The following is a 25,891-nucleotide window of genomic DNA, read 5'->3' on the forward strand; positions in this document are numbered from 1 at the left end:
TTAATCCTTCTGTCTTTTCTTCCCCATCTCTCTAAAACTCTTCTTTAAGGGAGGAACAGCTATAGCTTTGGGGATAATATAGCTTTAAGGCAACTTTTGGCAAATGTTAACGTCCTAACATCTGGGCAGTGTTAACAGAATCCCGGAGGCCCAGACAGACCAGGAGCCACTCGTTCTAGGAATGTTAAAGTAGAAGTTTGTTGTTTTTTTTTCCCCCCCTCGGCTGATGAGAGGAGCAGAAAGGAAAGAGAAAGAGGAGGAGAGAGAAAGAACACAAAAAAACTATAACACAGGTAAGATTTGCAATTAACTCTTCATACTACTCTACCTTATTTCACAGCTATGGACTGGTAAGGAGACCCAGGACTTGGACAACATGACTGGGGGTTAGAACGGGGAGAAGATGATCTTTTATGAAATTGGATCACATGCTGTTTTCATTTGTACCCTGACCTGGTTGCAGACTAATGTTCCCACTAACTTCTCAGCCCACAATAAAGGATGGCTGTCTCTGGTGAGTCACATTTTCAGTCTGAGATTGAGGAGGAGGTGGGCACGTAAAGGGTCACACTGAGTATTAGGTCTGAAAAAAGGAAAATCCCTGCTGCAGAACAAAGGAAGTGAATTGAGGCTACATGTGGGAAAAGGATCAGTGATAATTTTCTAACTGTTCATTTCCCTGGTTCTTTCTTTAATCCCTTTTTACTTTTATTGCCTCTTCAATCCACCTCTTTAGCTTTGTCAGATTTTCTTTTCTTTCTAGCATCCTTTCTACGTTCTACCATTTTCCTTACCTCCCTTATTTACTCTCACTTTTTTTCTCTATTCAGCTTAATTGACACTCTCTGAAGCCAGGTAGCAAGGAACTACAAAATGTCCTAAAGTGATGCTGGCCAGAGTCTGCCATCATTTTGCTTTTGCGTTTCTGGAACTGACTCCTCCTCTGAGCATGACATTTCATTGAAAGCATGTGGGTGAGTGGGTCCTTGCTGAAAAATGTCCAGTGACCAGTTTTTACCAATGGGCATCAAATTTTAATACTGTCATTTATGAAATTTTTGCCCACTGGAACCAAAAAAGTTCCCATCCCATTAAAGTGAAGGCAGACTGGGAAGTAAGAGGATAATTGGAACCTGCTCACCCTCTCCTCATGGACCCTAACCTCTCTGACTTCCTGTTGGCTCAGCAGGGTAAAACTAGAAGGTTAGACGGGACTTGAAAGTCAGAAGCCATTACCAAACCACTAAGCCTCAAAACCCAAAGCTAGGAACAGAGCCAAGGTATCGTTACTGCCTGGGAGACTAGAGAAGGTAAACATCCAGTCCTGTCCAGTGTGAAGTTGGTAAAAATAATTTCAATACATATTGATTAGTTCCCTATATGTCAGGTAATAATATATTCTATAAGATAGATGCTATTCTTATTTCCATTTTATAGATGAGGAAATAGAGGCTCAAATATTTAAGGAATTTGTCCAAGGTCCCATAGTTAATAGGTGACAAAACTGGATTCACATTCTGATCTGTATAACTTCAGTATTCAAGCTCTTAGACTATATGCTAATACTTTCTCACATCAATGGCTAAGAAATATTAGATGAATAAATGAAACCATTAACTGGCATTCTTTAGATCACCAGATTCCCTTCTGGTTCTATATGACTTTATGTTAGCCTTTTCCTGGTCTTGAACTTAAGTGTCCATCCCCATAACTTGGTCCAAGGAACATCTTCATCTGATCCCACCAGGATCAGTTGAAGATAGATCATTTAATGTCTGGGGAAAAGGGACCATAATAATAGTCTTGTTATTCTATAAAGTGGAACATCTTTATGTAGGGGATGGTATGGCAGGCATTATTAATTTTAAAATCTTTCTTCTTCCTCACAGATCCCATACATCTGCTTCTTCTCACTTTTGGAAGCTCATAGGTGGCTGACTTCTGAAAGCATTTTCCTTTATCTGGGTACTTTGGGCTACATACCCTTATTTTTTATTTCCCTAATCCTCCCTTTCAAGGATGGTTGGTCAACTAATTCAAAGAGGAGCTATCTCTCTGCTGCTCTTCCTAACTCCAGCAGTGACACCAACATGGTATGCAGGTAAGTTCTAGAGCTGATGGCCTTTATTTCCAGGGAGGGCAGAACTGAGACCAAGACCTGGAGAAGGGAAGAGTTAGACTATCATGAAAGATCTTTATTTTAGATATAAAGAAAAGCTACTAAAGGGCAATAAAGATGGCCAAATATTCCAATTAGCTACCAAGCATAGCCTTTGAGGCACCCTAACAAGAGCTGTTTGAAAATGGGTTTGTGAGAGCATAAAGCTGAAGAGGTTGGACAGTATGGCCTTTAAGCTATTGTCTAACCTGCTTTTGCACTTACCTTCCTAAAAACTGTTCCCTAATCATTTCTTTATGAGTTAAATCTTTATTCAAATTATGACTCAAATACCCTTGTCAATATTGCAAAAATCAAAAAAATAAAAATACCTTAAAAAAAGGGGGGGGCTGGGGATGTGGCTCAGGCGGTAGCGCGCTCGCCTGGCATGCGTGCGGCCAGGGTTTGATCCTCAGCACCACATACAAACAAGATGTTGTGTCCGCCCAAAACTAAAAAAAAAAAAAATAAATATTAAAATTCTCTCTCTCCTCTATCTTTAAAAAAAATAAGAACACCTTAAAAAAATATTGCAAAAATCGAACTTAGACCAATTATCTCATTTTAGAAAAAAAAAATGGGGGAGACAGGCAATCCATCATACTTCTTCTCTCCCTTTCGACCTCCCAGACCTTATGTATGAGATTGTGACAGCCCCTTTCTGGTAAAGCTGTTAATAGCAATACAGATCACATTCTCTTAATCAGGAATTTCCCAGTTTCTTTTTCTTGTTCCTTACTTCAGAAGGGATGGAGATTTCTGGATTCCTCAATGTTTCACCCTCTGTCCCCAGGGACAGAGAGCTACAAGAGTGGACTCAGTGAGGAGAGAGAAAATGGGAGGTGGGTAGGGGTGAGGGAAGGATAATGAACTGACATATAGAGGGTTTTGATGGGGCCCAGCTGGCATTCCAAGTGCTAAGAATATTCTGTGGACTGTAGTGTCTGCCCTCACAGGAACTGGGGGGTGGAGGATAGGGGAATGAGACAGGCACGACCATTGGGGTTAGGAAAATATCCAGAGATGAGTAAATAACAAACTGCTCTCATCACAGCCACAGTCTTTGCAGCTAAAATTTTCCACATACCCTTAGCTCCTGGTGGAGGCCTTTGGCAGTAGGTTTGTTTGTCTGGAACAGCTGCATCAAGCTTTCATACAAATATGCAAACTTCTTCCTCTTTTTGGCTTAACCTGGCTTTGTAGGGGGTGAAACACAAGGGCTGACATTGAGATGAAGAAATTCAAATGAAGCCCTTGGCAGAGTACACACTGTTTGGGGTTAAAGGTGCCTCAAGTCTCCAGGAGGTAAATATGCAGCTGTCCTCCCCAGCCTCCCACTTACTTCAGTTCAAGCATGGAAGACCAAAATCCAGGCAAAGATCACAGGACTAAGGGAACAAAGATAGATGGCTCAAAACCCAAATTTGAATAACTGTGTGAAACCTCATTGCATGCAAAGGCCTTTGCCTTTCCCAGAATAGAGAGCCTTGGACTGTTGGAGTTCTGAGGAAATGTTTTGTTTGTTGTTTGTTTGTTTTTTAATTTAGATTCATTTGAGGGTCTCAAAGGGCTTGTTTGCAAAGGAGGCACTCCCCACTTTCCTGTGAATCACTGCTGTTTCTGAGGAGCCCAGGCTGGTGAGGTGTCTGACAGCCCTGCAAATCCTTCTTAGGAGACTACATAATTTGGGGTCCTATGGTTCTCCCCTACTTTGCTAGCTAAGCCACTGGATTTTCCTCCATTCATTTGTTCATTCACCCAACAAATACTTACGGAGCACTCCCTATATATCCAGTACTGTTTTTTTTTTTTTTCTATTGTACAGCTTTATGCTCTAGTGGAAATGGAACAAAGGAAAGTAACCAAGTGAGAATTTTGTGTTAATCAGGAAAAGGATCCAGGTATAATTAGCAAAGGGTGGGAAATTTTGCAAATATAAATGAAGCCAAGAGAGGATTAAAAGTGTGTATTGGCATAGCTGTGCAATTCAGGAAGTCAGAATGTATTTGTCATCATAAACTAAGCATTAATGAAGATCTTAGTCTTCAACTATCAGTTACATTTCCAACCATTCCTTTATGAAAGACCATGTTTAGAGGGTCTAACTGTGCTATGGAAGTTGAAGGAACCCAGTAACAGACCACACTGTAACCAACCACCCATTAATCTAAAGAATTGAGAAATGCTGTCCAAGCCCATCCCCCAGTGCCAATGAAGGACATGCAAATAGAATAGTGTAGAGAGTTTGCTACTTTAGTTTCATTCTTATACTCCACCTCAATATCCCAATATATGCATAAAAATACTCAAAGTCAGGCTAGGAGGGAAAATGCAGAGGTATAAAGTATTAAGTGGTCTGAGCCCATTCCTGGTACAAAGGAAACTTGGCACTGGTCTACCTACCTCTGCACGCTGGTGGAGACTGTAATTATCTGATTGAAGCTTCTCCTCAGTTTTTCCACATCCCCTGTAATTCTGGATTGATGTAAAACACTTGGTGGCCTTCCTCCCCCTACACACACACACACACACACACACACACACACACACACACACAAAGCTGGATTCCAAAAAAGATTGTGGTTTTTTTTTTTTAATTCATGCTACACATTGTCAAAAGCTCTCCTCTACAATTATTTTTAGTGGAATGTCTGACTTCAGAAAATAGGGGTCAAATAGACCTGAGCTGAAATGCCCACTCTGCTACTTACTAGCAACTTCCTTAATTACTCTGAGCCAGCCTCTTGCTCTGTACATTGGAGAGTGTTAATAGTATCTACCCCATTGAGATATCACAGTGACATAACATATGCTTAACCCAGAGTAGGAGCTGAGTGATGTTGGCAGTCATTGCTGTCTTGCTGTTATTGTTATCCAGCCATAGACCTCTGACACTCCTGTTTTCTCTTCTGGTAAACAGCTGTTTGCTCCCTGCTGAGCATTTCTTCCCAAGCTAGCTCTGTAACAAGAGCGGGGAGACCTAATACTTTAGGGAGTCACACACTTCTGGTCTCCTGTTTACAGGAGCTGTGAAGCTTTGAGGCTAGTACTAAACTGAAACAGCTGACAAGAATTCCATGCCTCACAAAGAAACCTCCCATGTGGGAAAAGAGAAAGCAGGGGAGATGAGGACTAAGGAGAAATAAAGGGAACCCAGAAGAAATTAATTGGGAAAACAGAAAGAAAAAACACGAAAGGGAAAGAGAAAAAATGAACTCTTTCCTTTGGAATGAAGGCAAACCAACAAGGACATGATTTCATAAGGCAAACTTTCAATTTGATTCATTCCCTTGTTCACCAAGTTGGACTGGTTTCCCAACACTCCCCACCCCACCCCCATCTGGACCTGTGGAGAGTAAAGGAACTTCATCATCTAGCCCACTGCTCCACCCTTTAGTGCAGGGGGCCCTCTTCATTTTCACAGAGAGAAGGCCTCCAGCTTGTGGTCTGTTTACACAGACACTAAAACTCAGCCTTGTTCTAAAAGCACACCTTCTCCTAAAAAATGGAGAATTCTCTCAGACTTCAGCACTGGTTGGTTATCCTATTCCTATGTGCATTAGAGCTCAGGGCATGCTGGAAGAAGGGTTTCCTGAAACTTCACTCCGGAAAGAACCAAGTTGTTTTCCAATTAGTTCCTATTCATGACCGATTTCCTGCTGTCTGGTGGAACATACTGTTTAGTCTCCCAGACAGCTGCAGACCTGCCTCCACCAGGGAATGAATCACTTAACTGGATGGAGGTAGATTAAGAATGCCCTCTAGTTCAGCCATTCCCTACTAAAGCTCCTGCTGATTACAGGAACAGGAAATTTATCCAAAGGACTTTGCCTTGGGCTGGGTTATAACTCAGTGATAGAGGGCTTGCTTAGCACGAATGAGGCCCTGGACTCTATCCCCAGCACTTCAAAACAAAACAAAACAAAAAAGTAAAAGAAACAGAAAGTATTCTGCCTCCGTATTTTCCCAAACCAGGACAAAGTTCTCATGAGACTGTTCTCATTCCTTCTTGCCTTTTGAGCCATCCATCTCTGCCTTGGCATGCCACCCCCAGCAATAGCAGACAGGTGACAAAAATACCCCTGCCCTGTAGGCTAATGGGAGCTTGAACTATTTTCCTCTGAGGACTTTGAGCAGGCCTGTCACTAGCAGAAGGAAGACACTTTGGCTTTCTTTTTTCCTCCTACCTGAGACAAGGGTCCATCTTCTTAGTTTGGTCATCAGTGTCTCACCAAGAATCTCAGGTTGCATCAAGGAAATGGATCACTTATAATCCAGATTGACAGGACTGCTGGATGGTCAAGAATTTTAATTATTTTTCTTTTGAAAGGAGTCTTTCAGTGCTATTACTGTGTTCCCTGACCATGAGCTTGCCTTTTACAGTGATCCTCTTATATACTGAGGGCCACCCACAGTAAGTTAATACAAGTTTGCAAGTCATTTGGCTCCCTGACCCACAACAAAGTTGTGGGGGAGCTGGGAAGAATTTAGGAAGAAATACACACACCATCTTGATACTGTCTTCTTTTTTATAGGCTCAGGCTACTATCCAGATGAAAGCTACAATGAAGTCTATGCAGAAGAGGTCCCACGGGCTCCTGCCCTAGACTACAGAGGTAATCTTCACTTTTCAATCTCAGGAACACTCTCTCCCTGGCCTCAGGCCCAGGCTCTTCCCTGAAGCATCCTCCTCCAGGCTTGGCTCATATGTGCCAAAAATGCAGCACAATGAATTATTGAGGCTATGATTTTAAACATGAACTTGGTTACTGACATGCTGTGGGACCTCACCTTTCTAGCCTGAGGTTGTCCATCTATTATTAATCCTTAATATTGACTGAGTACCCCATGTATGCCTAATCCTATGCAAGGTAAGCCATTGTGTGATGCAAAGTCTAAGATAGGGGGTTTATCCTCCTTAAAAAGCTGATATTCTGTTGGGGGTGAAGGGAGGATAAAATTAGCACATGCCAAGCAAGTAAGCATGAGACTTTGGTATCAGTAAATGCAATGGGAGTTGAGACAAAGAAGCCGGGAAATAATTCATGAATGATGACATTTAGGCTAGACTTTCAATGATGAATAGGATTTTGAAAACTGGAAAGGGGAGGGAAGGGCACTTGGCAAAGGAGGTGGCCAAAGATATGGAGGTAAGAGCAGACCCATTACAGGAGGGAGTTAAGAAAAAAATAGCCTGACTGGAGGAGATGGAATGTGAAGGGAGTAATAGAGAACAAAATTAAATATAAAGAGTGAGATCAAATTAGGAAAGCCCTTATGACATAGGCACTATTCTAAGGAGAGGCAACGGACCACCTGTGACAAATGCTAAATAACGATTCCTGCATTAAAAGAAAGGTTAGGCCAGGTGATATCTAATATCCCTTCCATTTCTGATTCTCTGTTTCTATGCTTAACATGTGATTGCAGAAAAGTTTAGCTGTTGTGCTAAGAGATATAAGGACCATATCACAGGTTTTTGCAGAGGGAAGCGACATTGTAAATGATAATCGTAGAACACTAACCTACTTATTCTGTTCAGAAAGTAAGAATTGGGAAGAGTAGAGCCCGCATCTGGGAGGCTCTCTAGGAACCAGTTATAGTAATGTTAGCTAGAGATGATTGAGAGTGTGGCACTGAAATGGAGAATAAGGATATGCTGTAGAATGGGCTGGGTTGCAGCTCAGTGGTAGAGTGCTTGCCTAGCATGTGCAAAGCCCTGGGTTCAATCTCCAGCACTAAAAATAAAAAGATGTACCCCAGATACATTTCAAAGAAAATGGCCAAGATTTGGTATAGATTTGATGAACCAAGAAAGAAAGAAACTGATGTCTGAAAGCATCCAGTCTGAATACCTAGGAGAACTATAAGACTCCTCTAAAAGACAAAGTTAAAAAAAAAAAAAAAAAGCTAGAGATGGCTGCAGGAGTGCATACCTGTAATCCCAGTAACTCAAGAAGCTGAGGTAAGTCTGAGGACAAACTCAGCAATTTAGCAAAGCCCTGTCTCAAAATAAAAAGGGCTAGGGACATAGATCAGTGGTAATACACTCTTGGATTCAATCTCTAGTACCAAAAAAAAAAAAAAAAAAAAAAAAAAAACTGGTTTGGTAAAGATACTCTATGAACAGTTGGAAGTGGAAATATGAAGCTTTGTGAGTCCCTGACTTAGATGAATGGGCTCTGAGGAAGCAGAGGCCAAGGTCAAAGCCTTAGAAGACATCTGTAGATATGAGTAGGAAAAAAGGAGTCAGCAAGGCAGAGAGAGTTAGCAGTCAGCCATATGAAAGAAGATCAGGGTAGTGTCTATCATATTACAGAAGGCACATAAGAAGAGAGTTTTAGGAAAATGGAAAGGTTAAGAAATCAACTGTCAGGTATTACAAAGAGATCACATCGAAGGGAGAAATTTTATTTAACAAAAAGGAGGTGACCTTTGACAAAACCATTTCAGTAGGAAAAATGATCAGAGTTTTGGGTTTTTCTATGCCACTTTTTAGTTACTTTGTCTCTTCTTGTTATCAATGGTCCACACCCACTGCCTCTGTCTCAGTGCCCACTAAATTCTAAACTTCCTGTAGTCTGTTTTCCACCCACCCACTAATCTCCAAACTGAAACATCTCTTGAAGACTGTAATTCTCTCCCATGATCAAATCACATGGCTTTGAGCTTTAGTCTCCTCAGTCCCTCCAGCAGCACTGAGCAAGCCCCTTTCTTTTAAACCCCTCTTCCTTGGGATCCATGACATTTTATTACTCTGTTCATAGCTGAAGCCAAGAAAGAAGATGGGTTCTCTGGTGGCAAAAATACAGAGAATGAAGCTGGGATCTTGGGCAACCTTGACTGGTCTCAAGCTCCTGGACTATATCTCCAACTGCTGCTAGACACTTCCATTTGGAGATATCTAAAACAAAATTCTTCAATCTTGCCTGAAGAAGGTTCTACCAGTTGACCTTCCTACTTCTGACATTCTCTTAGTTAGAATACCTCAGTATCACTTCTAATCATCCCCATCACCTTTAATAGTTCCTTTTTCTCATTCACCAAGACCTATCACTTCATTATTAATACATGGGAATAAAAGTTTTATTACTTCACACATGAATAATGCTAGTTGCCCCTAACTGCATTCTCTGACTCATGTTTTTCTCCCCTAAACCTAGTGTCCCACTATGACCATTTTTCAACCCTTAACAACTGAGCCACATCCCCAGCCCTTCTTTATTTTTTATTTTGAGACAAGGTCTTGCTAAGATGCTTAGTACCTCACTAAGTTGCTGAGGCTGGCTTCAAATCTGTGATCCTCCTTCCTCAGCCTCCTGAGCCACTGGGATTCCAGGCATGTGCCAACATACCCAGCTCCACTATGACAATTTTTAATCAGAATCTGGTCTCCATCTGTCTTCCCAGCTTGACATCTTCTCACCCTTCTCCCCACTTGAAATCTGTGCTTCATTCAGGGTGAGCTTTTCCTTACTCTCTCTCACTGAATATTGAGAGGTACTACTATATACCTCTTATGAAATCAGTATTTATTACCTAAACAATTCATCATGTACTGACTCTTTGATCTACTTTTTATTACTCTTAAGAAAATATCTATCCATTTAACAGAAGGAGCCATGAATATCACTCCTACAGAGCTATGTTAAAAGTAGATGCTGACCGTCAGTATCCTAGGAACAGAAACCAGATTGTAGACTCTAAATGGGATAGTAAAAAAGCAACAAACATAGAAGGTATTTTTGAGGGGTCTGGCAGCCCTATAATTAATATTATCTGCCTCATGGGCCATTTTTAAATTAGCAAAAAGACCTTTAGAAAAATATAAGTCAGTCAGGTGTGGTGGTGCACACCTGTAATCCCACTGACTCAGGAGGCTGAGGCAGAAGGATTGATTGCATGATCAAGGTCAGCCTTGGCAACTTAGTGAGGCTCTAAGCAAGTTAACAAGACCCTGTCTCAAAATAAAAAGTAAAAAGGGCTGAGGATGTGGTTCAGTTGTAAAGTGCCTCTGGATTCAATCCCCAGTACCAAAAAAAGAAAAATATAAGTCACATGGCAACATTTGACCTTGGGATCTAATGTCTTATAGCTCTCTTTAGGACTTACTCTCAGGACATAAAATGAATCAAACATTGTTATTAATGATGAGTGGAAAGGAGTAGCCAGGAAAAGTACAACCTGAGGTCCCAACCTCCCTTGTAAGACCCTTGTCACTTCATAATCAACAGCTCTGCAACTGTAGTGATTAAGGACTTTCTGTAATTTGGTGTCCCAGATGACAATCATATGTGTCACAGCTACATGCCAAGACACTGGAAATCACAATGTGTTGTTATTTGAATACTGATGAGACAGGGGCTCAAACCCAGACACTGATTTAGGAAATATCATTCATAGGACTAGATATTTTACATGTGTAGTGTTAATTGATTCTTACCACAGCTCTATAGAATTGATTTATTATCCCTTGTTTTACAGATCAGGAAACTAAGCTCATGGAAGTTAAATTTAGGGTCACAGAGCTTAGAGGAGACAAAACAGGAATTTATTTATTTTTTAAAAATTATTTTGTAGCTGTTGATGGACACCATGACTTTATTTTATTTGCTTAATTTTGTTTGTGGTGCTGAGGATTGAACCCAGTGCTCCACACATGACAGGCAAGCACTCTGCCACTGAGCCACAGCCACAGCCCCACAAAACAGGGATTTAAACTCAGGTCTGTCTGACTTCAGAGCCATCTTATTTCATCTCTTTCATTGAAAATGTAACTCACTGGGGCTGGGGCTATAGCTCAATGGTAGAGCACTCACCTGGCATGTGTGAGGCACTGGGTTCGAGCCTCAGCACCACATAAGGATAAAAAAATAAGATATTGTCCATCTGCAACTAAAAAAAAAATGTTTTTAAAGATATTTTAAAAATGTAACTCATTATCTAAAAAGAAAAAAGATAAAAACAACTGCTAAGCAATAAAAAACATAAGATTATTGTAGAGCAAACTGCCCAAGTAGTTTGGTACCATTTTTACTAATCTTGCATTTCCTGTTATTCCCTTATCATGAAACAGCTTGGAGTCAGGTGCACCCTCAGTCTGCTGGGCTGCTGCTTTCCTCACAGCTTGCTTCAGCCCTGAGCAAACTAGTCACTCTGCCTGGGTTATCTGAAGGTAATTACAGAGAAGGACCTTTCAAACCTGTTGTCAGTGCTCTTTTCATTACAAGCCTTTTTAAAAAGAGAGAACCCTTATAGCTCTTTGGCCCTGGACAAACTCTTATTATGTGCCAGTCAGTGTACTAAATATTTTATGTTATTTCATTTAAACAAATCACATCCTTACTAGGTAGTGATATGGAAATATTTCTAAGCTACAAAATTCATTTTATTTTTTTTAAAAGGTAATGGTAGGAGCTGGAGGTATAGTTCAATGGTAGAGCATTTTCCTGGTATGTGTGAAGCCCTGGCATGGTTCAAGCCACAACAACATACCAAAAAAAGCAATGGTGGCAACAATAGACATGATATACTGCTCCATGTGTTATAAAGGAGGGGAAACAAGATGCTGTACCAACATTTGCATTATATGCATAAAGAAACTATTAACAATGGGGTCTTAGAACGAAAGTAGGATTGGGTGGGGACATTTTATTGGGTAATATATTATACTCTGGGGGGTTTGACCCATATGCATACATTACCTCTTCAAAAAGGTCAATATACCCTTCAAATTAGCTGCTGCAGTAGCAAATTTAGTACTTAGAAAAAACATGGGTTTTAGAGAAGAAAATGTTCTGGTCTAAATCTCAGCCCTATTTCTTATTTGCTGAGGGACCCTGGGAAAGTTACTTACTCATCTATAAAATAAGTCTAAATACCTACTTAACCTCAGAGGGCTGTTGGGGGAACTATATGAGGTGATGTATATGAAGGAAAATTATGTAGTATGGTACCTAGTTATAGTAAGTACTCAATATAGACTAACACACATTTCCAAACAGACATTCTCACCATACAGTATTTAATTTTTTTGTTTTGTTTTGTGGATTGAATCCTGGGGCACTTAACTACTGAGCCACATTCCCCCAGACATTTTTATTTTTTATTTTGAGTCACTTAGATCCTCAGTAAATTGCTGGATTGGCCTCAAACTTGCCATCCTTCTGCCTCAGCCTCCCAAATGGCTATTATTGGTTGTAATAGTCATGTGCCACCAAACCCAGCTACCATGCATTATTTAACCATGTTCTTAGTTTCAGTTTCCCATTGGCATTCTTTGGGTACAGTTGTTCAGCCAGTTATGAATCTCTCTAACTGTATTGTCACCCCTCCCATATTTCTTCCTCTCATCCACATCACTGGCATGAAAAGTATTGACACATGCTTCACTTCATTTCTCCTGTTCTACCAGTCTGGTGGCCTACCCAAAAAGGAAATGAGGTCAGTCTGCAATTACTTGTTCTTGAGTGCTCCTGGAGATCATTACTTCTCTAACAGATCATAAGTCATACCTTTAAATATTCTAGAAAACTATGCTTTCAGTGTCACCAGGCTATAGTTCTAAGAGGCTACCTTCTTTCTTATTTGAAAATGGGGATTGTTGTTGCTTTGCCCTTTACCAGCCTTCCAATGTTTTTTCTTTATGCCAGGATTCCTCTGGGCCAGCAAATTTGAACTTATTTACAATAGCTAGACCTCTCTTACTATCTCAGTATTTATCCTAAGCTTTCTATTTCCCTTTACCATGCTTGCTTTTTTTTAATCAGTTTCAATCTGATGTGTATTTTCCTTGATGGAATAAGAGAAAAATTAGGATGGAAGTGATTGCTGAGGTCCCAACCTCCCATTTAAGGTCGTTGTAATATGTGTTGTGGCCTTATAATCAACAGCTCTGCAACTATAGTGCTTAAGAGACTTTCTGTAATTTGGAGATGGTGTCTCCAGATGGCAGCCTGTCACTGCCACAGGCTTGAAACTAATACTGGGAGCCCCAAACGTGGCGTTAGTTGAAGAATAGTTTTCTCTCTGTCATCTGTCTTCATTCTCCAGCTGCACTCAAGCAGAAGCTCCAGCCTTTCTTTTATCCTATAGCTCCTGATGTGCTTTTTTGTTAAGTCTCAGAGTGGTTTGGGTTTTGTTTGTTTGTTTGTTTGTTTTTGTCCTTAGGATTTGGGAATCAAATCAGCTCACATGGGGCTTTAATCTTCCCAACCTTAGGCAAACAGATGTGGTACATGCTGTATAAACCTCCTTGGACAGGTGGCCCTCCATTTGTTTACATGTGTCTCTTTAAAATCCAAACCCATTGAAGAGTCATTTATTTATTTTGTACAGTCTGTGAGGCATCTTTATGATGCTCTGTAACCTCTTTTGCTGAGTACTGAACTGAGATTGGACTTTCATTTCTAAGCAACCTTCTTTGCTGTCACATTCCTTTTCTGTTTCTAATGTATATTTTTGTGTTTTATTTTTTTTTGTTTTACATTCACATATAGTAGACTTCATTTGGGGGGGAATATAGTTCTGTGTGTTTTGACAAATGCATAGAGTGGGATAACAGCCAAGATAATACAAAATACTTACATTGCCTCCAAAACTTGCCCAGTGCTACTCCTTTGAGATTATCCCTGACCTCAACCCCTCATCTTCAACAACCACTGATCTGCACCCTGTCCCTATATTTTTGCCTGAATGTGTCTCTATAGCTTTGTCATATAATGGAATCCTACAAAATGCAGTCTTTGGAATCTGGCTTCCTTCACTTCCCAAACTGCTTTTGAGATTTATTTATGTTGTTGCATGTATCAGCACTTCATTCTTGTATATGGAGAAACTAAAGTTAGTTTAATCATTCACCTATAGAAAGACATCTATTTCCAGCTTTTGGCAATTATGATAGAATAACTTTAAACATTTGTGTATATTAAAATATTATTTTCAAAATTTTAATTTGTTCTTTTTATACATGACAGTAGAATATACAAGGTTGGAATATATCTTATTCTAATTAGGATCCCAGTCTTGTGGATGTACATGATAATGAGATTCATTTTAACTTTAAAAAAATAGCACATCAAAAAAAAAACTTTTCTGTATAGGATTTTGGTGTGAACTCAGGTTTTCATTTCACTTGGGAAAATACCTTAAAGTGTATTTCAAAATCATTTAGTAAACATATTTTCTTTGCAATAAGATTTATTATTACCTTCATAAGAAACTACTAAATTATTTTCAAAGGCAGCTGTGTTTTTGCATTTCCACCAGCCATGTATGAGAGTTCCAATGTCTCTCTTTGTTACTGCCATTTTTAAAAATTTAGACATTCTAATGTTTCTATTAATGATATCTCATTGTGGTTTTAATTTGCATTTTTAATGTCTAATAATGCTCAACACATTTTCATGTGCTTATTTACCATCAGTACTTTGGTAATATACCTGTTCATCCTTTGTCCATGTTATAGCTGGATTGTTTGGTTTTTTTACTGTTGACTTTTGATAGTTCTTTTTATATTTGAGATATTAGTCTTTTGTTGGATATGTAGTTTGCAACTATTTTCTACCAATTTGTGCCTTGTCTTTGATCTCTTAATAGTGTCTTTCATAGAGCAAAATATTTTAATTTTAACAATGTCCAACTTATTGACTTTTTATGAATTGCAGTTTTGGTGTTATATTTTAGACTTTTTCGCCTACTCCTCATTCCCAGTGATTTTCTACTATGTTTTTTTCCTACAAGTTTTGTATTTTTCTTTTTTACACTTAAGTCCATCATCCATTTTGAATTAATTTTTGTATAATTTCTTGTATTAGATTGTCTTTTCTTTTTTTCCCCTTTCTTTTCTTTCCCTCGTTTTCTTTCTTTTCTTTTCTTTCTCTCTCTCCTGTCTTCCTATGAAGTTTCAATTGTTCCAGCTCCATTTGTCTGAAAGGTCCTTTCCTCCATTGTATTGTTTTGGTAACTTTGTCAAAAAATCATTTTGGTACACTGGTGTAGATCTATTTCTGAGATCGCTGTTCTGTCCCATTGATATGTTACTGCCCTTTTACCAACACCATACTGTCTTAATTATTATGATTCTAGCTTACTTTTCTCCTGTTGCTACAGTCCCCCGATGGTGTTACACATTAAATATCCAGGATGGAGAAGCCACATGCTACTCACCAAGGGGAGGAAATTATCACAGTAGCCTAGGTACTCGTTGCGAGCTCTCCTGTGATCGTGGCTTTCGACTGATTGGACGGAGATCAGTGCAATGCCTGCCAAATCGCCGTTGGTCTGGAACTGCCTACTGCAGGCGTAAGTTGCATGTGTGCACATGCTGACATGAGCATGAGAGATGCCAGCCAGTCACTGAGGGTATCTCCCTGAAGGTGTTATTATGCCTTTCTTTCAAGTTTAAATTGAGAATTTTCCAGAGCCTCCCCCCCTCCATTGAGGCATTTCCTCATCCTAACATTCTACTTTATTTTCTATTCCTGTAGTTACTGTCTGAGTGATTTGGGAATTTAAGTAGCAGCCAGCCATTCCAACTCAGGGAACTCAGAAGTGCATGTAGGAGGCTAAGGCTTGACCCCAAGGCGTGATGTGGAACTGGGCCTTCTTTTGTAGTTCTGGAGGATTTACAGTTTCAGATTCTTTCCCATTTGTGGTCAAGTTGTGTTCTTCCTGGCCTATAACCTTAGAATGCCTTGCCAGTGAAGCTATGAAACGTCTGCTATTCTTCATTTTCTCCCAAAAGTCAGAAAGGAGAATCCCTAAGGTTAGGATATGAGGATATTAATAGACACACATTCCAAACCATGTCTCCCTTTAACATCCAAACCCCCAGCTATTATTCAAACTCCATAGTCTACCTCCTTTTAGCAGATGAGCTTTGAATATTCATGTGTCCATCACTGAATACAATTTGTAGGACATCCTGTATTGTATAGGGGGCCTGTATTGATCACTGCAAGAGCTTACTCAATTCCTCACCTACCCTCAGGCCACTTATAGCCTAATGGGATAGAAATGTGTGCACATGAATGCTGTATACCTGGACACAGAGGACTGAGCATTCAGAGAAATGAGGTTGGTCAGAGAAGGTGGTGTGGAGTAGAGGAGAAGCCTGATAGCCAGAAAGAAGTCAGTACTATCCTCTGGGTGACTGTAATTAAGTTGTTTTAGGATTTAAACCCCATTATTTCCAAAATAAATTTGAATTGGCCTGACAAATTGAAATAAACAAAGCTATAAATTATAAGCAAGCATAAAACCAGTTAAAAGAATGGAGACATGCATATTTCCAGGTTCCTAGATTGAGTTGATTATTACATTGAGCACTAAATCTAGCTTTGAGCTTCCTTGTAAGAAACAAAAGGACAAACACTTTGGATCTATTATTTTCACTGTCATATAATACTAAGCAAACAAATTCATCTGAAGACACAAACTTTTCTCTTGGCTCTGATTTCAAGGAGATCATTTTTGCATAGGTTTTTACATATCAGATATTGGAAAACAAAAAAAGGCAATAAACTTGAAATCTGGTTTGGCCAAGAAACAAAACGAAAGTAGCTTTTATAGAATCTTCATTCAAAGTTTCAAATATTCAACTTATGTAGGATTTGAACTAAGACAATCTAAAGAAATATATAGCCCTACTTCTCTTAAGTATCAGTTATCACAAACAAGACTTCCACAAACATAGGCTTACAATTATTTCATAGTGGCAGTCTCTGATACACCACATGGTATCTAAAGCACACAGATTCCTCCTTAATCAAATACCACCACACCTGGCTCTCCAGGCACTGGCCTGACTTGTACTATCACATGGACATAAAGCCATCCCACTCTGGCATGTAAGTGAGAAGTGGCTGTGCAAGTATAGGAATGATACTCAAAAGAAGCTTTGAGCATACTCAAGAGCTTATAGCATCTGAGGATCAAGAGATGAAAACTAACAACTGCTGAGGCTCTAAATGAACCTAGAGGTTTATAGGCATTGTATCTGTTAATTTGTACAACAATGTTGTGAAGCATACACATTTTACAATTAAAAAAAACCACTGAGTCTAATAGAGATTAGGCAATTTTTCAAGTCATAGAGCAAATAAGAGGTAGAGCTGGCATGCCAAGTTCACGTGCTTGGGCAAGTAATTTACTTCTTTGAGACACCCCCACCCCCTTGCACATACACCAAGAGTGCTTCTACACCTTGTAATATGAAAATTAAAAAGGCAGTTCAGGGGGAAAGCAGTGTGGCATAAAAATGTAAAGCAGTTTGGGTCAGGTTTCTGTATATTCATTGTCTCTGATATGGTTCTCCATGAGCTAGATGCATCACCTCCAGTTAGTCCCACAGGCCACTGAGCTTGCCACTTGCTTCTCTCTTAGAGATGAGATGTCATGCACTGCCATTCATCGCTAGTGGCACCTACAGCTGCACAAATGGAGTGCTTCTTGACTCCCGCTGTGACTATAGTTGTTCTAGTGGCTACCACCTAGAAGGTGACCGCAGCCGAATCTGCATGGAAGATGGGCGATGGAGTGGAGGCGAGCCTGTATGTGTAGGTAAATGCCAGTTGCTCCTATTTTTCCTGTTGCAAAGAGTCATCCTAGCATTATGTCCACAAGCAAAATGGAATTCTAATTGCAAAGATATTCCTGCTCACTATGAAGGGGGCCCCATGAGCACAAGCCTCACAAAATGATTACTTCCCCCTAGAGTCAGGCTTCTTTCCCCAGTTTCTCTGAAAACCTTGAACTTCCTACTTACCCAGTGGTGTGTGGTATTGTTTCAATGGGTCCCCTCCAGGGAAGACAGGGGGCCCACAAATTGACACTTGATTTTTGACCTTCATAGACATAGATCCTCCCAAGATCCATTGTCCCCACTCACGTGAGAAGATAGCAGAGCCAGAGAAACTGACTGCTAGAGTCTACTGGGACCCACCAGTGGTGAAAGATTCTGCTGATGGTACCATCACCAGGTGAGCTTCAGTAACACATGCTTTCCAACAGCATCTCCCAGTCCCTCAGTCTGTTCATATTGAAACTGTACAGGCTGAGACCACAGTGATGATGTTCTTCAGATCTCAATTCTAAGTATCTTTTTCCTCAGTAGCTCCTTCATCCTATCTCAATCAGGGTAACACTTCGGGGCCCAGAGCCTGGTTCTCACTTTCCTGAAGGAGAGTATGTGATTCGTTACACCGCCTATGACCGAGCTTATAACCGGGCCAGCTGCAAGTTCATTGTGAAAGTACAAGGTCAGAAGAAAATTCTTCGGTTTTTACATTGTTCATTGTTCCTGCTCTACCCTGAGTTTCTATAAGCCCACAATGACCCTCTCCTCTCTATGCCTGAAACAGACTTCACCAAAACAGGTTCATTAATGAAGCTTCCATTACATGTACATACAAATGCTACAAAAACTTTGACTCTTTTTTCTTATTCTCCTAAAACTAGATAAAATTCATGAAGATACTCTGTATCCATTTCTTTTCTTTTTTAAAAAAATAGTTGTAGATGGACACAATACTTTTATTTTATTTTTATTCATTGTTATGTGGTGCTGAGGATCAAACCCAGTGTCTCACACATGCCAGGCAAGCACTCTACCGCTGAGCCACAACCCCAGCCCTCCCATATTCTTTAAAATTTCTTCAGAAATATTATCAATGACAGCATAACATTATGCTCTAAGAATATATAATGATTTGATTAATCCTCCCAATCATGGACATTTACCACTCTTCCAACTTATTTCTACTATAAAAAGTAATTCTGCAAGGTGATCATATTCATACAGGGCATCATAGTATCTGCAAACATAGATGACAATATTTTCTTTCACAGATTGATAGATTTTTTAAGACAATGTATATATTAACCGGTGTTTCTAGTCTCTGTTTGTATTTCAAATTTAATTCCTTAAGAAAGGAAAATTCTTGCTCTATCTCCAATCATTGGAAATATAGAAAAATCATCCTGATGATCTCAAGTCTCTTGCTCTAGAAAGCCCAGAGTAGGCACCTTCTAGAAACACCATAATCCCTAACTTGAATTTCTCCCTGACAGTGAGACGCTGCCCAGTTCTGAAACCACCGCAGCATGGCTACCTCACCTGCACCTCAGCAGGCGACAACTATGGTGCCACCTGTGAATACCACTGTGATGGTGGTTATGAGCGCCAGGGAACCCCCTCCCGGGTCTGCCAGTCCAGTCGTCAGTGGTCAGGATCACCACCTATCTGTACTCGTGAGTGAAATCAGGAAATGGGAATTAATCAAGGGTACCCTGGAGGATTCCCCCATAGCTTAGGGGTCTAATAGTGATGTGAATGATGTGGGAATAGGGGCTTCTGAGACACATCTATTATGAGGGGCAACATTCCACCTAGAATATGCCTACCCCAAGAAGAGTTTAAAATCTCCAAGTTTCTTTCAGGATTTCTTTCCAGGGAAGGGAGAAACAACCAGAAAGATTAATTCAAAAACTGGAACTCCTCAAGATGTTAGCATTACCCAATCAGGTGAAGGAAAAGGACAGTCTCTGACTGGCCATCTACATCTGCCCTAGCCATGAAGATTAATGTCAATGTCAACTCAGCTGCTGGCCTCCTGGATCAGTTCTATGAGAAACAGCGACTCCTGATCATCTCAGCTCCTGATCCCTCCAACCGATATTATAAAATGCAAATCTCTATGCTACAGGTAAGGCCCGCTCCCCTAATGAGGACTTAGCTCCTTTATTTTACCCTCTTATCTTTCTCAAATCAAATTATTGCTTTCTGCAGCACAAATCCCACTTCTTCAAACTTTTACTTGGTAGCATTTGATCAGTTATATCATAGATGTATTTAGTAGATTGCTAAAAACTGCTGTGCTTTTACTGAAAAGGCAACAAGGCCACTAAAGTGGTAGATGTGACTTTTGGGGGACTGGGTGAAGGTTGGGAAGGGAGTGTGACAAAGCACTCTAGAGAGACTTATAAGACAGATAAGATCAAATGTCAATTCTAGGAGTTAAATCCATTTGTGTTTTCAAGAAATAATAGCACTAAGGAACACTTAGATCAGAACCTGGTTCTGATCTACATGTTTTGCATATACTCATCTAATTCTCACAATAGTCCTTGTAAGGTATATGCTATTATAATCTCCATTAAATAGGTGGGGGAACTGAGACATAGTGAGATTAAGTGATTTACTCAGAGTCACTATATAGTAAGTGGTACACCTGGGATTGAACCCAGGCAGTCTAGCTCCAGTGTTTGTGCTCTCAATCACTACCATTAGGACAGTGATTGTGGTATCTCAAAGTCAAAATAAAGTTGTATGATGATTGTGTTAGCTTTGCATCGCTATGACTGATTTAGCAATTGAAAGTTTATTTTAGGATCATAGTTTCAGGGGTTCAGTTCATAGTTGGCCTACTCCATTGCTCTGGGTCTGAGGTAAAGCAGAACATCATGGAAAAAGGGCAAAGCAGAGGAAAACTCCTGAGCTCATGGCATCCAGGGAACATGCAAGCAGTTACAGGGAAACAGGGACAAAAATATATAACCCCCAAGGGCACATTCCCAGTTACCTACTTCTTCCAGCCACATTCTACTTGCTTACAGTTACCAACCATATAGTGGTCCTTTCAAATTATTCATCCATCAAGTGGATTAATCCACTGATTAGATTATGGCACTCATAATCTAATCATTTCACCCCCTGCCTTAACATAGGAGCTTTTTTTGGGGGATACCTCATATCCAAACCATAAAAATTATTTTTAACATACTAAGAGATACCTAGCCAAACTCACTGTTGGGAAAAGGAGAGGTAAATAGGACAGAATAGATATGACCATGAGGACTTATAAAAAGAACACACTAGGTTTCTAAAAAGAATGTTCTGACATGACTAAGTGGTTCTAGGGAGCTTCAAGGGGCCAAATATTTAGGTAAATTAAGCAGCTATTTAGGGGTTTCCTAAAGGTTGAATCATAGAAGTTGTCAAGTCAATGTTAAAAGGCCCATGACGGCAGCAATTTAGCCAAAAAGGTGAACCTGGGAGTCTAGACCAAAAAGGACCTTATATCTCCTTGGATCCCAAAAAAACAGACAAAGTCAACAGTTTAGTTTAATGGGAAGCAAGAAAAAAAAAAAGGATTCTGCCAGCAAGGACAGTGACTTTGAGGTCAGGATGAGAGGAGGAGATCAAAGGCAAAACAGATGTGGGGCACCAGGGAATGTTCAATACCACTTTAAGCCTCATTCTGGCAACTGGCTAATAGGAAACCTTACTGTACAAAGCAGGACAAAGAGCCAGTATAGGTAGGGTTATAGGATTTTGCTACCCAGAAGGCAATTAAGGGGATAAAGACCATTGGCAATTATTTTGGATAAATCGACTGAGAGAAGGCCCTGGGATGTAGCCTAGTGATAAAGAGGACATACTTGGGTAAGTGGTTTAAGTCCTCAGTCTGAATCTTATTGTCATACAAATTTGGGCAAGTTACTTTTGCCTCTTCAGAATGACACCACCTACCTTGTTAGGTCTGTTGTAAGGATTAAATTAGTTGATTTCTACAAAGTATTAAATAAATGTAAATAAATAAGAAACAATAGTCGGGGCTGGGGATGTGGCTCAAGCGGTAGCGCACTCGCCTGGCATGCGTGCGGCCCGGGTTTGATCCTCAGCACCGCATACCAACAAAGATGTTGTGTCCGCAGAGAACTAAAAAATAAATATTTAAAAAAAAATTCTCTCTCTCTCTCTCTCTCTCTCTCTCTCTCTCTCTCTCTCTCTCCTCTCTCACTCTCTCTTTAAAAAAAAAAGAAACAATAGTCATTATTATCATATCACAATAGCCATCCATTAATATCCTAAGTAGTTTAAAACCTATGAAAAGCTAAGCAATGATTGTTCCCGAAGTAGCAGCTTAATAATAATGCTTCTCTTTTCTATTCCTCATTGTATAACCAGTTTCATACACTTCAGTAGAAGGAATGGAACAATTTTGTAGGACTGATGGAAGAAAAAGGTTTTGTAGATCTCATATTGTGATCAGTGTGATCCTATGATTGTGTGATCCTATGATTGTGTGATCATTGCAGGAGAAGCCCCTCCTGTCCCACACTGCCTCATGTGGTCTCAGAAGGAATCAATCAAGTAGCCTGAGATTCAAGGGAAAAGGCCTGTTCCATTAAATGTTCTCTCCCTCTTCCCAGCAATCCACCTGTGGACTGGACCTGCGGCATGTGACCATCATTGAGCTGGTGGGGCAGCCACCTCAGGAGGTGGGGCGCATCCGGGAGCAACAGCTGTCAGCCAGCATCATCGAGGAGCTCAGGTCCAGGCTGGGAGACTATAGGTTGAGGATGGGCAGAAACCCTAGGCAGGAAGGACACTAGCAACAGAGGGTTGTGACAAAACTACTCTCTTGAGTTACTTCTTGTGTTTGAACTCTTATGGATGCATTAGGTAAGACCAGAGAGTGATTCTTAACACTGGCAAGGCATGTGAATCAAATGGGGCTTGAAAATGCAATTACCAGGCCCCACCTTTGTGTTTTTTTATAATGGCACCTCAGATAACTTTGAAGCACAGTCAGGACTGAGATAGTTAACCCAAACTTGACTCATAGCAGCCTGAGATTCTGTTGCTTCATGACTTTCTCTTTTTACCTTCTGTCTCCAAAAGGCTTCTTTAGGCACTAAAATCTGAATCGTATTCATCAGCCCATAGGGAAGAGGTTAGAAGTGACAGGTGGTAGAAGTTGACTTTTCTCATCATCTATATATTATCAGCCTTCCAGTGCTTCCACATATACTCAGGGACAGTAAAGCCATCTGTGTTGTCTGTTCTAGAAACAATACCTGCCTCCAAGGCTCAATATTAGTGGGGATATTCAGTCTCAATTAGAAAGACTAGGAAATACTCAGAGGAAGGACACTGCAGACTTGCAGCCTTGGATGGAATAGTTAATCAGGTAGTATTTATCACCTTCAGGGCTGCCATGTATAATGTGCATGTGTATCATGGTGTCTATGATGGGCACCCCTGGAGTTATTCCATGCAGGATTCTTAGTCCTGATTAAAGGAGTCTACAATAGAAGCACAGCCTGGTAATAACAAAGTTGCCCCAGCTGGGATGAGGAAGGGAGAGCTTAGCAGTGCTAAACACATAGAATCAGCAAGATTTGGACTTCAGCGGAAAAAAGCAAAGGAACTTGAGATAGATAGGTAGTAGAGGGGATGGAGATGGGATTTGGGAGGAACTAGTCCATCAGTGGAGCTGTGAAAGATCAGAGGGTAGTAGAGCCCTGTGGGACAAATGCTCACACCTTCCTGGGCTGCTCTCTCTAGGCAATTTCAGCGCCTTACTCGCTCCTACTTCAATATGGTGTTGATTGACAAGCAGGGTATTGATCGGGAACGCTACATGGAACCTGTAACCCCTGAGGAAATCTTCACATTCATTGATGACTACTTGCTCAGCAACCAGGAACTGATCCAGCGCCGGGAGCAAAGGGATGTCTGCGAGTGAACTTGAACCAGGGCAAGGTTGATGTCAAGGGAAAATTCCCCTAGTTAGCTGAAACTGAGGCCTAATAAAAGAAAGAAATTGTTTCCCACAGTTCTAGGGACAGGACTCTGAGGTGAGTGAGGTTTGCCAATCCAGAGATATTTCTAGACATCATTTTAGGACTGTGCCATAGTTTCCCTAAGCAAGTCTATGATTCAATTAGCACTGGAGGAGACTCCAAAGCTAAGCAGGGACTGAGTACAGGCTTTGAGCAGTGCATTGGGGGTAGGAAGTCTTCATTTCCTAATCCGGGCCTCTGCCCTGCTCTCCAAAGTCTTTCAGATAAGTAAATTCTAAATTGATTCACTTACCAGTTGTGTTTTAAATGCTTTCTATACCCTGAGGTGACAGCAGAGGGCAGCACCATTGCAAAAGACATCCAGTACACTTCAAGAAGTGTAGCTGCATTTTCCTTACAATGTAACTATCTCTATGACTGGGATGGGATGGCATGGACCTACAAAACATTCTTGAACCTATTTGTCATTTCCCCTTGTAGGGCATTGGGCTAAAATATTGTTTGAACTATTGCTTCATCAAGAGTTACAAAAACATTGCCATAGGAGGGAGTTTGAGAAGAAATAGCTAGTCACAGCATAATGCTTTCTCCTGGCCCTTCCAGCTGGCTCACAGGCAAGAACCTCTACCTACTGAGGCCTCCATTCCCCCATAACAAAAGGTAGACAGTATTGTTCCTTCATTAGGGGAACCTCCTTCCCATTCCATGATCTAGGGTACTTCAAAACTACCACTGAAGATAGTAGGGAAAGAAAGCAGACTCCACCTCTGATATTAACTTCCTCAGATAGCCACAGAGCAGGTGGGAGCTACAGTGGCACAAAGTCAAGTCTTAAGGAGCAGGCCTGAAAGTAAATTGAGGATGGGTTATTGGGCTTTTAGAAAATGGAGCCACAGAGTCCTGGTTTTTGTTTGTTTTATATGTATATGTGTGAGCTAGGGGATGAACCCATGGCCCTGCACAGACTATGCATGCACTCTACCATGGAACTACATCCCCTGCCCCAGATTCTTCTTCAGTCCTACCCAGTGGGATGTTAATGTTTGAAAGAAAAGTGTTCTTCACCTTGCTGTTGAGAACCTTCTTTTATAAGTTCATGGAACCCAGAGTCATAATTAAGACTAAGCAGTCTTTTTCCTTTGATTTTAACCAGGGGTCATCAATGGAAAGCTAGAGGGGAGAGGAAGTAGGCTGGCTGGGAGGCTCAAGCGTTCACTATGTGCCAGTGCCATTCTAAATACCCTACTGATTCACTCTGAGGTCTTCACAAGAAACCTATAAGGTAGGAACTGTTATTACCTCCCTTTTACAGATGAGAGAATTGAAGCTCAGTGAGGATAGGCAATCTACCTAAGATAACTAATAAGTGCCACTTATTAGTGACAGAGTCAGCATTAAAACAGTAGCAGTCTGTCTCCAGAGTCAATGTTCTTAGTTTGCCATCTGGCTTCTACTTCTTTTTCTGCTCCCCATTTAAAGTCAGCTGAACACTCTAAGCAAGAAAGTTTCCATCTTCTAAAATCCTATTCAGATACAAGACTCAGAGTAGTCCCTGGAGGAAAGAGGGAAATGAACATCTTTCCACCCAAGAAAATTTGCTCTTTAAAGCAGAGTGATAGGACATAAATCATGAGTCCAGAACATATGGGGGTAGTAGTGAGTCAGAGAGAAGCTATTTCCACTGGGGGTTTAGTGGAAATCTCATTTTCAAAATGCAAAATAAAATGTTAGGCAGCTTCAGAGTGGAATGGAACATGGAAGAAATGATCAAACTTAGAACAAAAAAAAAAATCCCTTCTTCATCTTCCCTTCAGGGGAATACAGAAGCTTTGAAAGGCCAAGGGCGAGTTATGGGTAGAAGGCAAAATACAATGAGTTCATGTGGGAAATTTCTGGTTAGACAAGGTCTGTGGTTCCAAAGGCAAAGATTGCACACTGGGGAAGATAAATGCCCTTCCTTGTCTTTATCACTAATACTCCAAGTGGCAAGCCAGGATAGACTGCAAGCCAAAGGCCCAACAGATAACAGAGGGGGCTCATTACTCCCTGAGCAGAGTTCCCACCTGGGCCTGATTCTTGCATGTAATGCTTCTCTAGCTTAAAACAACTAAAGAGCTATAATTTCATTTTGAGTAGTCAAAA

General features: G+C 40.5%; 1 protein-coding gene across 1 annotated transcript; it reads left to right on the forward strand.

Annotated features, from left to right (window-relative positions):
• Srpx2 (sushi repeat containing protein X-linked 2) lies at positions 1 to 24,078 on the forward strand. The gene is made up of 11 exons (XM_026410514.2): positions 1 to 293; positions 1,890 to 2,101; positions 6,694 to 6,774; positions 15,269 to 15,460; positions 17,543 to 17,719; positions 18,012 to 18,138; positions 18,296 to 18,417; positions 19,229 to 19,408; positions 19,730 to 19,863; positions 22,373 to 22,494; positions 23,511 to 24,078. Exons 2-11 carry the CDS (start codon positions 2,020 to 2,022, stop codon positions 23,689 to 23,691), a joined length of 1,398 nt encoding a protein of 465 aa, XP_026266299.1. The 5' UTR covers positions 1 to 293; positions 1,890 to 2,019; the 3' UTR covers positions 23,692 to 24,078.
• Positions 24,079 to 25,891: the final 1,813 nt, after the last annotated feature.

The sequence above is a fragment of the Urocitellus parryii genome, chromosome X (assembly GCF_045843805.1).
Source record: "Urocitellus parryii isolate mUroPar1 chromosome X, mUroPar1.hap1, whole genome shotgun sequence".
Taxonomy (NCBI): Eukaryota; Metazoa; Chordata; class Mammalia; order Rodentia; family Sciuridae; genus Urocitellus; species Urocitellus parryii.